Source organism: Perca flavescens, chromosome 22 (assembly GCF_004354835.1).
Source record: "Perca flavescens isolate YP-PL-M2 chromosome 22, PFLA_1.0, whole genome shotgun sequence".
NCBI classification, from domain to species: Eukaryota; Metazoa; Chordata; class Actinopteri; order Perciformes; family Percidae; genus Perca; species Perca flavescens.
In genome coordinates this window covers 21054112-21066849 of record NC_041352.1, presented here as the reverse complement: position 1 = coordinate 21066849, position 12738 = coordinate 21054112, and the positions used below count along the sequence as shown (strand labels likewise).

Genomic DNA, 12738 nt, shown 5'->3' with positions numbered 1-12738 from the left:
AACGGAATACATGGAACAGTGTTACCATAGGTGTAATTTACGAGGGGGATGGGGGAGTTTCAACTCAATAATCCAAACTGGCAGTTCTCCCCCCCTCCCAACCTCCACCCCTCCTCCAGATATCTTTCCATAATGATGAAAGATATTAACTGTTATAAAACATGCTAAGTGGCTTTCCCAATTCAATGTAATTGGCAAGCAAAGAAAAACATTTTTTTTCACACAACCCCCCCCCCCCATAACTTTTTCAACTGGACTTGGGCATGGATGTGTTTACACTTATCAAACGAGCGGGACTTTGGGGTCAACTTTAGGATCCAGGCCCAGGTCCCTAAAGTAAAAGCCCCCTTACTGCTTTATATTCCATTATAATTTTGTATTTTGATTTGTCACTTGTATTTTCCTTCACATAGATAAAGGTATTTCCAACATAAATTGGTGCATAAAAAATTATCAGAATGCAGAAAATGTGTTTTTGACTTCCTTTTGAATTCCTTCCACATTTTAATTTAATATATATATATATATATATAATATATATATATATATATTATATATATATATATATATATATATATATATATATATATATATATATATATATATATATATATATATATATATTTATATTAGACTACGTCCCTAGGTGGAGCTCTCACCCCCCCCCCAACCTCAATGTTGCTATTATTTTGTAAGAAAAGGGGAACAACATCACAGTACAATCGAGTTAAACCCATATTAGGTATTGAGGTAATCCGAAAGTAATCAAGTTACCATACTTTAATATTGGTTGATACTTGGGTTAAGTTACTGAGTACATTTTTTAAACATGTAATTAGTATTAGTAGTGTATCGCAATACGCATCCGTTTATTTTTTTGTATTGTAAAATGTTCATATCTTAAGAGATGCTAATCGAAAAGGTTTGTTTATGTAATGTGTTGTGTCTCTGCAGAGACAAACAAAATCCTCAAAAGTGGTAATAACACAACGCTAACACAATTACGGCTTCTTCCCATTCTTCTCTTAAAACGGGCTCTACATAGATGATGTAACATCATGTTGTGATCCAGATTGGTGGTAAAAGAATAGTTGACAAAAAGTTTGGGCTCCAAGGGATCATCATAAAGCGGTAGTTTTAATACTCTCAATATCAAAGTATCACATTTTGGGAGAAGAAAATGCTTATTTGCTCTCTTGCAGTTGGTTAGCTTAGCTTAGCATAAAGACTGAAAACGCGAGGGAACCAGCTAGCATGGCTCTGTCCAAATGAAAATCTGCCTACCAGCACCTCTAAAGCTCACTAAATAACATGTTATATATTTAATCCATGTAAAAACGTAAGTGTTAAAAACTAAGAAGTTGTGGTTTTATGGGGGATCTAGCGGATAAAAATAGTGTATTTTTTTTATATTGATGTTGTAGTTGAGAGTAGCTTCTCCATTTCCACTGCACATTACAATGTGTCCATTAACATCACACTCACTAACTGAACAGTTTTTTGTTAGTTTTATGTTTTTAATATATACTAAGAACCCAGTTTGAATCAGAATCCTACTGCACCTATGGGGATTTGTCAATGCATCCTCACATGTAGTAACGCAAAGGGAATGTGTGTGTGTGTGTGTGTGTAGATGCAGTGTGAGGAGGGGACAGACTGGCTGCTGGAGTTGCTGACAGATGTGCAGCTGCAGCAGTACTTCCTGCGGCTGCGCGACGAGCTCAACGTCACGCGACTCTCCCACTTCGACTACGTCAAGAATGAAGACCTGGAGAAGATCGGCATGGGGCGCCCGGGTACGTCCTCTTATTACCTGTTCGCATTTTTACTCCAGACGACAAAGGAATATCTAGTGCACATTGGAGTTTTATAAAATATTACTATACCTTTATTTATCCAAGTTGTCAGTGTGAAAAAATAATGGTGATTTTGTGATTGTGTCGGTGCAGGTCAGAGGAGGCTTTGGGAGGCAGTCAAAAGGAGAAGAGCCATTTATAAACGCAAGTCCTGGATGAGCAAGGTACACACACACACACACACCACACACACACACACACGCACACACACAAAGTGCGTGGCACTATCTTTGTGGGGACCCGTCATTGACATAATGCATTCCCTAGCCCCTTACCCTAACCTTAACCATTACAACTAAATGCCTAACCTTAACCCTTACCCTCACCCTAACCATAACCTAATTCTATCCCTAATCCTCCAACCAAGTCTTAACCCTCAAACAGCCATTTAAAGTTGTGGGGTCCAGCATTTTGGCCCCACAAAGCTGTCCGGACCCCACAAGTATAATGTATTCCCGGTTTTTGGACCCCACGAATATAGTTAAACAAGAACACACATACACACAAACCATTTGTTTATGTCCACATGAAGAAAGTGGTACAGGGACACAAATATTAAGGATGCAGTAATAATACATACGCAAACTTATGGACCAGTGGCATGCAGCAGGTCTTCACAATATCACTTAATAAGCACAATACTCAGTTCTTAAGGGTATAAATAATAGCAGATATGGCACAGTACTTTGCAAGCTGTTTAGCCATCTTTGTTGCAGCCTGTAAAATTGATCTTATAGTATACTACGTTTGTAATTTATTTATTTTATTTTAGCAAAACACTACAGAAGCTTGTACTAATTTAGTAGTTATTCAGATTAACATACTGTATATTAAGAATGCAGGGATTTTAATATTTTAAATAAACTGCTGCTTTGCCAGCCACAGTCTCAAACAACGCACCAGACTTTCCCCTGTGGTGGCTCCTTAATAAATTCCAACTTATAATATATTTATGTGATGTGATATTTATATTTTTTGGCATTGATGTAGTTTTGGTTTTAAGATTATATTGTTTAGTTTTACGTCACATATTTTGTTCCATTTTTTTTGTATCTTTTAACAGCTTATTATCCACCATTTTGGAAATGTTCTCACTTTTCCACGTTATCCCTTGGATCCATAAATCAGATCGGATCAAAACTCTTGCAGTTTTCTGAGCACGAGAATACTAAACCTGCGCTCACCAGTTTCTGCTTCTGGGCTCGTACCGTAGGTGTTTCCGGTTAAACGACCCGACGGCGACCCCCAGCAGCCCCTCCCTCAGGGGGCGTCATCCGAGGCGGGACCGGCCTATAGCGAGTCGGGGGCCTCGCTCACCTGCCTGATCAGAGAGTCGGAGCTGCAGCTGTTTGAGCGGCTGGGAGATGGCACGTTCGGGGTGGTGCGGAGAGGAGAGTGGACCGGACCCAACGGCAGAATGGTGAGACGCAGAGACACAGTAGAGAGTATAACAACGCGTTCTCACTTTACTTAAAGGTATCTACGTGACACAGTCATGACACATGAACCCTAACCCTAAACCTAATCATAACATGTCATGACAAAAACCGAATGACACTTACTAAAAGAAGCGTCATGTCATAAACGTTTATGACTTGTTTATAATGTTTATGGCACGTTCATGACAGTGCTGGTGTTCATAACAGTGTCATGTCACTCTTATGTAGATACCTTCTAGTAAAAACCAAAAACACTTACAAGGAAACACATAACCTGCTGTTGAGTGTGCAGAATGTATGAAGTGTAAGCTCAGATTGGCTGATGTTGGCTCTCAAATTCAACTTTTTAAAAAAGATTTCAACCCTTTCGTGAAAGCAATTGCTGTCATCTAATCAACCAGTCTCAGAAGTCCCAAGGTCGAGGTACAAACCGTGACTTTGGAACAGGTTAGCTCCTGACATCCACACTATTAACAGACGTAGCTCGTTTTAAAACTACGGTAACCTGAAAACGTATTTATTTAGAATTGCTTTTAATACTTAGCAGTGTTGTGACATTCTCCGTTTTTTCTGCTTTTAGGGATTTCTTTTCGGATTGTACTGTATGTTTTATTCCTTTCTGATTTTCCTGTATGTTATGTTTTACTAATGTTACTTCATGTAAAGCACTTTGGATACCTGCTGGTTGGTGTAGAGCGCTATAGGAATAAATGCTGATTGATTGATTGATTGATTGATTGATTGATTGATTGATTTTCACAAAACGGGCTCAAAGGCAATATTTTGAATTACGGTACAGCATGTTATTCTGCTGGTTGTTAAAACAGTGTCTGCCCCTCTGTGCCTCTCTAGTTGTCAGTGGCAGTGAAGTGTCTGAAGGCCGGTGTGTTGGACTCCGACGGCCTGGACGATTTCATCAGAGAGGTGAACGCCATGCACTCACTGAGCCACGTTAACCTCATCCGGCTGTACGGCATCGTCCTCACGCAGCCCATGAAGATGGTAAAGAACACGCTCGTTCTCAGACATGTTCATGCAAAAGTAGACACCCAAGTCACATGTTTTATATCTAACAGAAATAATAAGCAGTGTTTTATTTCCCTATCGTGTGTGTGTTTGTGTGTAGGTGGTTGAGCTGGCCCCTCTGGGTTCCCTGTTGGATCGTCTGAGAAAGCGTCAGGGTCACATCCTCATCTCCTCTCTGTGTAACTACGCTGTGCAGGTCAGTTAACACTAGGGCTGCACCATATGAGGAAAATATGCGATATGCGAAATTGTTGTTGAATACCGCGATAACGATATTACTTAAATAAAACAATAAATAAACCAATATAAAAGTGTACTCAGTTCTGCAGCTTTGCTGCTTTCAGTATTCTTCTAAATTACAACCCATTACTTGTTGAATAAAAAAAAAATAATCACAACATTCTTTTATTGAACAAATTGAACATTGAATTGAATATAAAAGGCACACTAAAAAAAGAATTACATTCTTTTTTTAATGTGCGGTTTTCTACTGATAATTTTCTTTCAACTGACACCAAAAAAATCTATCATTTATGTATATATGTTTATGTCTACCCTAGTTAATACCAAAATGATAAAACACACAAGAAGGAACTGCTTCCGTTACAAATCTGCGGGGACCAATCACAAACTGGCTTATCCACCTGGCGCGCTATTGGCGGGTTTAACACGATGACAATAGAGAAGTGACAGCAAGCAGCTTTTTGTTTGAATTCAACATGTAGGCCACCGAAGTACAGCAACCCGCTGATGAAAGTACGTCACCCGGATCGTTGGTCTGATTGGTTGAAGGACTATCCAATTGCGTACAGAGTCATTTGAACTATGCCCGTTGATCACGCCTCTTGTGCAGTAGAAAGTACAGAGCAGACTCCCCAGACTAATGTTCAATCTTAAAAGAGTGAGCTTGGTCTGGTGATAGCCAGACTAGGTATTAATACCACACTGGTCTATATCCTTGACTTTCCACTTCCGGGATTGCTCCGTTGCCGACGGAAAATATGCCGAATTTCACTTTGTGTCGGCCTTTTAAACTCCGGTGGATTTATGAGGACTATAGTTAACTGCGCCTCAGATCACGTTCCACCAAAACAAGTTCCTTCCCGAGGCTGTTTTGCACCAGCACCGCTGCTTTTCCCGGTGGTTAGCACCACCCAAGACGATTGTGATTGGTTTAAAGAAATGCCAATAAACCAGAGCACGTTTTCTTCCCATCCCCGAATGCTATGTGGAGTAGCCAGACCCTCCTTCAGCGAGCTTTGGAGGAGGGTCTGGCAATACGAAACTGTGGCACTGTGAAAATACTCCAATAAAAGTAAAAGTCCTGCATTCAAGTCAAGTAAAATCAGTATCAGTAACATTTACCTAAAGTATGAAAAGTTAAAGTATTCTGCAGTAAAATGTTCCCTGCCATTGTTTCACTATTATATGTGTTGTTTCTGGATAAATATTACTGCTACAGTAGCACTGTCTCTTTCTGACTCTGTGGGTGTGTAGGTGGCGTGCGGCATGGCCTACCTGGAGCAGAGACGTTTCCTCCACAGGGACCTGGCGGCCCGCAACGTCCTGCTGTCCACCAACGAAACGGTGAAGATCGGAGACTTTGGCCTGATGAGAGCTCTGCCAACACACACCGACCAATACATCATGGAGGAGGGCCACAAAATCCCTTTCCCGTGGTGAGAAAAGCACTCCTGGTTGCACTAAACGAGGTGTTATTTTGAAAACAGTTCTGGTGTTGCCCTCCACAGTTGTCCCGCTGACTTTTTTTCCCCTCTGTCTGTCTTTTTCTCTGTATCTCTGTCCTCCTCCGTGTCCCTCTCCAGGTGTGCTCCAGAGTCTCTGAAGTCTCGTACTTTCTCTCACGCGTCTGACACCTGGATGTTTGGGGTCACTCTGTGGGAGATGTTCAGCCACGGACAGGAGCCGTGGCTGGGCCTTAATGGGAGCCAGGTGCGTGCTTATGCATACGCACATCTTTCCTAGTTTGCTGTACAAGTTCAGGGAGGAAGAAATTCATCTTTTAGATACAAAAAAATCTATTCTTGCATATGATGTTTTCTGGAAAAGGCTTAACCCACAAAACAACTGCAGCTTCTTATTATTATATTTAAAAAACAAATCCCCAGGTTCTAATGATCCTTCAGCATTCTGTTATTTATGTGTCTGTTTGCAGATCCTCCACAAGGTGGACGTGGACGCCGAAAGGCTGTGCAAACCAGACGATTGTCCTCAGGATATTTACAACGTCATGCTGCAGTGCTGGAGCCCCAAACCTGAGGACAGACCCACCTTCATCGCCCTCCGAGACTTCCTGCTCGAGGTAGCAAAGGAGGAATAACAGATCATGTAAACCATAAGAGAGACAGCAGAAATGTTACTGTGGTGTCAGTGTTAATGGGGTACAGCACATTTAAAGGTTAAGCTGATCTAATCAGGTGGATTCAGAAATGTGTCTTATCTCTGCAAACCTATCTTAGACGGAAATTCCATTCTCAAAATTATGGCCGTGGTGGAAGAATTGAAATCCCTTACATTGTTTCCCACAGATTAGAAAGCAATTTATGGCGGGGGTGGGGGGGGAAGGTTGCCTTAACAATAAGTATCAAAAACTTAGGAGGATCACGCTGTTGGATGCTGTCCTCCTCTCCTACTTTAATGCCTAACAAATATATCTTGTTCTCTCCCTGACCCTGTCTTTCACTGGTTGAAGCCTGGAAATATTGTAAACAAATTAATAACATTTGTCGAGATTGCAAGAGATTTCGTTTTTTCCAACTGATGAAAAGAAATTTTGAAATTGTGTACGTCAAAGAAATTTATTTACCACCAAATGTATTCTGGTAGCTCCAAAGGAATGCACCGGGCAGACAAAGGACGATAAAGGGAAAGCAAGTGGAAACAAATAGATCACCATTATACAAAATGACACAAGTGTTTTTCTCTTTAGATCCTGCTGATGTCGGTAATAAATCCTCAGACTCGTGTAGCTGTTTGCTTAAACTGTGTGTGTGTGTGTGTGTGTGCTCTGCAGACCATGCCGACGGATATGAAAGCGCTGCAGGACTATGAGGAAGAAGACAAACTCCAGATTAAAATGAACGATGTCATGACCATCATAGAGGGAAGGTCAGTTAGTTATACAACACATGCAGGTACCCTGGGAGAATGCCATTTCATTCTTGTACACGAAGCAGCATTTTTCCTAAATGGATTTTTGAAAGTCATGCTTGTATGCGACTTAACTTAGAATGAAGGTCCTTCCTACAAGACAACAAATCATCTTTTGTTGTCACTGGATTCCTTGCATTGTGGAAAAGTACTGTAATTCCTGCCCTGTTACTAGCTCATTATAGCAATATTGTGGCTTCTGTGTATTCATGTGACACACGGTGCTTTTCATTATGCTAACTTATGCTTCCTCGCGTCCTCTCTACTCGCGTGACACGAAAATCGCTCCCCCTCCGTCGTCATGGAGGATCTTCCAATCCCTTAAAGAAGGAACTAGGAGCGAGGTGACTTCTGAAGGAGCTTAGAGCGAGGAAACACCAGTGTATCCTATGCAAAAGTTTTTTTATGAAGTGGCCTGATGACAAATGCCGCACCTTCACATGTGGCACACAGTTTGAAGCAGCACTTCATAAGTAGTCTCGCATTGCCAGACCTTCCTCCACATAGCTGCGGAGGAGGGTCTTGCTAGTCCACACAGCATTCCGGGATGGGAGAGTAACATGCTGGTTTATTGTCAATTCTTTAAACCAATCACAATCATCTTGGGCAGCGCTAAGCGCCCGACGGAGCAACGGTGCCTCTGCTAAATAGCCTCGGGAAGGAACTTGTTTTGGTGGAACGTGTGTACGTTCAAAGGTTGTTTTAGTCGTGCAACAGAAAACTCAGATTGGTCAGATAGTCTAGCTAGCTGTCTGGAGTTTAGAATGCCAACAACAAAGAAAGCGGAAGGTAAACGACATCCTGCCTAAAAAGAGTGACATACGGCAGAATTTCCGGTGGCACCTGAACAGTCCCAGAAGGGAAACGTCGTTGATATACTGTAGACTACATCACTTAAGACTGACGCTATGCAACCAGAGATTTCTTATTTAGCAGCTTCGGCTCCTTCGCATCTCTCTTTCTCAGATCCTCGCTGGGAGGAGCTAAGACGCAGGTGAGGAAAGCGAGGAGACACGTTAGCATAATAAAAAGCCCCTAGAGACAATTTGTTGCAGCATCATTTGTTGCAGGAAAAAGTCCCATTATTGTTAAATGATGTTGAAAATGAGGATAAAGATAATTCAAATCAGAAGAGCAGTCAACATGTTGTAGGGTAAACAGAGTAGAAGGTAGTTTCCTTATTATCTTCGTGTGTGTGTGTGTGTGTGTGTGTGTGTGTGTGTGTGTGTGTGTGTGTGTGTTTCCAGGGCGGAGCACTACTGGTGGCGAGGTCAGAACAAGGGGACGCTGCGTGTCGGCCAGTTCCCACGCCACGTGGTGACGTCAGTCGCCGGTCTGTCCGCCCACGACATCAGCCGGCCGCTCAAACACTCCTTCATCCACACTGGACATGGAGACACAGACCCTGACAGGAGCTGGGGACACGCTGATCGCATAGACAGGTTAATAACACCCAATAATTAAAAGGTGCAGTAGGTAAGACTTATAAAACTAAGTTTCTGTCATAATTGCTGAAATTGACCCTATGTTCCAGTAGAACCAGGGAGGGACTGAGAAGTTTTTTGATTTTTTGGCTAAGTCCTGGATCTTCCCAGTCCTACCTACAGCACCTTGAATTTAAGTTTTCTCCACAGAAAGGGAAATGATGATGAACAGTTCATGAACACTAGTCGGGGAAAAAAAAGACGCTATTGAACCGTTATAACAAAATAAAAATGCAGACCTCCCTCCCTCTATATGTTTGACTAAAAACACTGTATCAACTGAAATATATATCCTGAACTTTTTTGCACATCTGTCAACATTTTTCCACATCCTGCACTAAAGCCATACAGCCTCTTTTATTTCTTCTTAAATAGTGTTATTTTGTTTCTGTGTTTATTGTTTGCTTATTTCATATTATTGTTTAAATACGTTTTTGTGTATGCGCCATTAACCAACGCAAATCCCTAGTGAGTGCTACTTACCTGGCAATAAATCTTTTTTCTGAATCTGATTCCGAAAAACGGACATGTGTGTTGCATACTGAACCCGTATGATCACAGCTATTTGCGGATTATCTGTGTTACTTTTCCACATTTCAATTAATAGTAAATCAATTAATACAATGTTGTGTTAAAGTAATCCATTGTTACTTTCTTATTCCCGTAATCGTCTTTTGACCCCCCTCAGACTTATCTTAAACCACTGATCTAGATTATGTAAATCTAGATTTGCCTTTGTGGATGACAATAAACTGCAGACAGTTAGCACTAAATGCTATGCTATGCTATGCTATGCTATGAAGCTTGAACCATATGCTTTTTGTAGCACTGCTTGTACTGTAACTCTCCACTGGAGTGCAGCAGTGCATCAGTTCCCCAACAGATGATGTACTTGTTGAGCTTTTATTAGAAATCCAGAGCATGTCACAGCTGCTGCAAGAATAGAAAAAGCCTCACTGCTCAAATCAACATTTTTTACTGGCAGGGATTACAGCAGTGTGTTCAACTCTATAACAAATATGATTTAAGGGCTGTAGCAAATAGCAAGGACAGGTGGTAAAGAAATAGTAGGTTCAGTTGTTACTTAACCATTATGTAAACATGTTCTTCAACTAATGCTGAATGAATTCACAGCCTTGACTTTAATTTAATTAATTTAAATCTGATTTACTTGTGCGCTCCCTTTCAGTCTATATTTGGGGAACCCCATGGACCCTCCTGATATCCTTGGGATGGAGTCGGGCACCGCGAGGCCGACCAAACTCCCCAACCGTTCCAAAAGTAAATTCATCCAAAACACCAAACACATACACTCTGTGGTTTTATTGTAAATAATTACTGTACTTTAGTCCAAATTTGAGGTAATTGTACTTTATTTAAGTACTTCCATTTTATGTAACTTCTTCTCCACTACATTTGCTTTAGTTACTTTGCAGATTACAATTTGTCATACCCTTCCAGTCTAGTGAAAACCATGTATCTCCAGATTTTGAATTATAATTTTTCTGACTGACAGGTAACATTTTACTGCACAATGAATACTTTTAGTTTTGATACTAAAAGTACATTTTGCTGATAATACTTTCATACTATTAGTTAAAGTGCTCATATTATGCTCATTTTCAGGTTCATAATTGTATTGAGAGGTTATATCAGAATAGGTTTACATGGTTTAATTTTCAAAAAACACCATATTTGTGTTGTACTGCACATTGCTGCCGCTCCTCTTTTCACCCTGTGTGTTGAGCTCTCTGTTTTAGCTACAGAGAGAGGCATCTCACTTCTGTTCCATCTTTGTTGGGAGTCGCACATGTAGTAGCTAGGTAAGGACTACTAGCCAGTCAGAAGCAGAGTTTGAGGGCGTGCCACGCTAGCAGCTAGGCGAGCATTATAACATGTGTTACAAAGTGACACACATTCGTGTCTGAAATAAAGGTTGGACTACAATAGAGCTGTTTGGAGCAGTTTGTGAACAGTGTTTTCTGTTGGAGATGGTAAGTCTCTTTGGGGTGGACTTTGGGCTTGTTCACTTTGTAAACCTATAACGTGCACAAAAAAGATTTATAACACAATAAAGGAAAGGGAAAAAGCCAAAAAGCATAATATGAGCACTGTAAGTAAGGTTTTGAATGCAGGACTTTTCACAGTGTTGTATCAGTACTTTTACTTAGTAAAGGATCTGAATATTTCTTCCACCACTGCATATACTTGACATATGTGGCTTTTGTTTTACAGACTTTGACCATGTCATTCTCTTTAACCAGCTTACAATGGAGATCATGTAGAAAATTCATTCTTCTGTCAGAGTATTTGAAGTGAATATAAACTAAATGCCTAAAACTCTCTTTATCAGAGCAACCTCCTCCTCGGCCGCCCCAACCTGCCGTTCTGCTGAAGAGTAAGTGTTTCTCTTCCTCCCCCATGCTGTCTGTAGTCTACCATCGGTCCTTCAAATACATGTTTCTTTTTCCTGACTCTGGCGTTTGCGTGCGTGTGTCCAGAGCCGTTCTACGACAGCGTGATGGACGACTACGACGAAGACGACGCCGCAAGCGCGTCGTCGGGGCTGAAGAGGCTGGGAGTGTCCCTGGGGCTGAAGCTCCGACCGTGGGAGGGGTCCGGCGTGCGCTCGGCCAAAAGCGAGGTGTCGCTTATCGACTTCACTGACGACAGCTTCAGCTCGACCACGCCATCTCCGCTCAATGAGGCGTGGCAGCCGGACGAGGACACACTGAAGGTGCTGATAGAGATTGAAAGTAGTTGGATGTGAGAATACTTTGCTAAGTTTTTAAGACTTAAGAAGGGTCAACTCTACAAATTTACTTATGTGATGATGGTGATGACGATGACGATGATGATGATGATGATGATGATGACAATAATGATGGAAGGGCATATGCAAGCAGTTAAACATAGTAAAGCCTGTTCATTTATTTTTGGACTATATATATATATATATATATATATATATATATATATATATATACATATATATAAAAAGTTGGAGGTTGAAATCCTTTATAATCATGCAGAGCAATAATAAAAGGAAAAATCTATATTTATATATTTAAGATATTTAAGTTTAAAGTTTTCCCAGATCTGGTGATTTCACCTGCATTCTCCTGTCGCATGGCAACACACACAGATTCGAGCACTTGTGCTCCAGCATTACATTATTTCCGGTCAAAGAGCAATGACCACTTCGCACTGTCTGACCGCACTTTTGCCTTCTCGGAAGGAGGTGGTCCAGCCTTTGCCCAAGAAATGTCTTCTATCCTCGGAAGAGCCCAAGGCGGGCGCAGTGTGATGGATTTGTGCTCATTGATTGATCATGTGCACATTGCATCAATGCTTCAGTGGTTCTCTTTGGGTTCACAGTCATTTTTCCTCTTGCGTCTTCTAGTCTTTGACTATGTCCAAGCTAGAGTTTGTTCATACATGTTAACAACATAAAAAGGTCTATCTTTGCCTTCTGTGAAGCATATGGAGATGCACTTTCCATCTTAGTGGCTATGTATTAGGATTGTGTATAATATTAGAGGCGGGGGGATTATTTTGGTAGGGCTTTTTCGCTGTTATGGATGCCAATGTTAGTCCACCACTTTGATCTAAACGGAAATATGTCAACAACTATCGGATGGCCTGTTCATGAACAGCAGAAATGTGGACAGCAATAAAATAAGATTATATATTTTTATATATGTATAGAAATATCACCTTTATACTAGTATGCGTTCCACTACTTTCTGCTACTACTACTAC

The 12738-nt window shown here is 41.0% G+C and overlaps 1 protein-coding gene across 5 annotated transcripts in view; it reads left to right on the top strand.

Annotated features, from left to right (window-relative positions):
- tnk2a (tyrosine kinase, non-receptor, 2a) overlaps positions 1-12738 on the top strand; it is a 30191-nt gene that overhangs the window by 7021 nt on the left and 10432 nt on the right. For all 5 annotated transcript variants that reach the window (XM_028569917.1, XM_028569918.1, XM_028569915.1 and 2 more), the window contains 13 exons: positions 1634-1796; positions 1950-2020; positions 3070-3276; positions 4148-4297; positions 4422-4517; positions 5819-6000; positions 6148-6274; positions 6498-6644; positions 7356-7450; positions 8740-8934; positions 10166-10257; positions 11330-11374; positions 11478-11713. In XM_028569917.1, the coding sequence (XP_028425718.1) occupies positions 1634-1796; positions 1950-2020; positions 3070-3276; positions 4148-4297; positions 4422-4517; positions 5819-6000; positions 6148-6274; positions 6498-6644; positions 7356-7450; positions 8740-8934; positions 10166-10257; positions 11330-11374; positions 11478-11713 (1806 nt within the window). The remainder of the gene's footprint in view (positions 1-1633; positions 1797-1949; positions 2021-3069; positions 3277-4147; positions 4298-4421; positions 4518-5818; positions 6001-6147; positions 6275-6497; positions 6645-7355; positions 7451-8739; positions 8935-10165; positions 10258-11329; positions 11375-11477; positions 11714-12738) is intronic.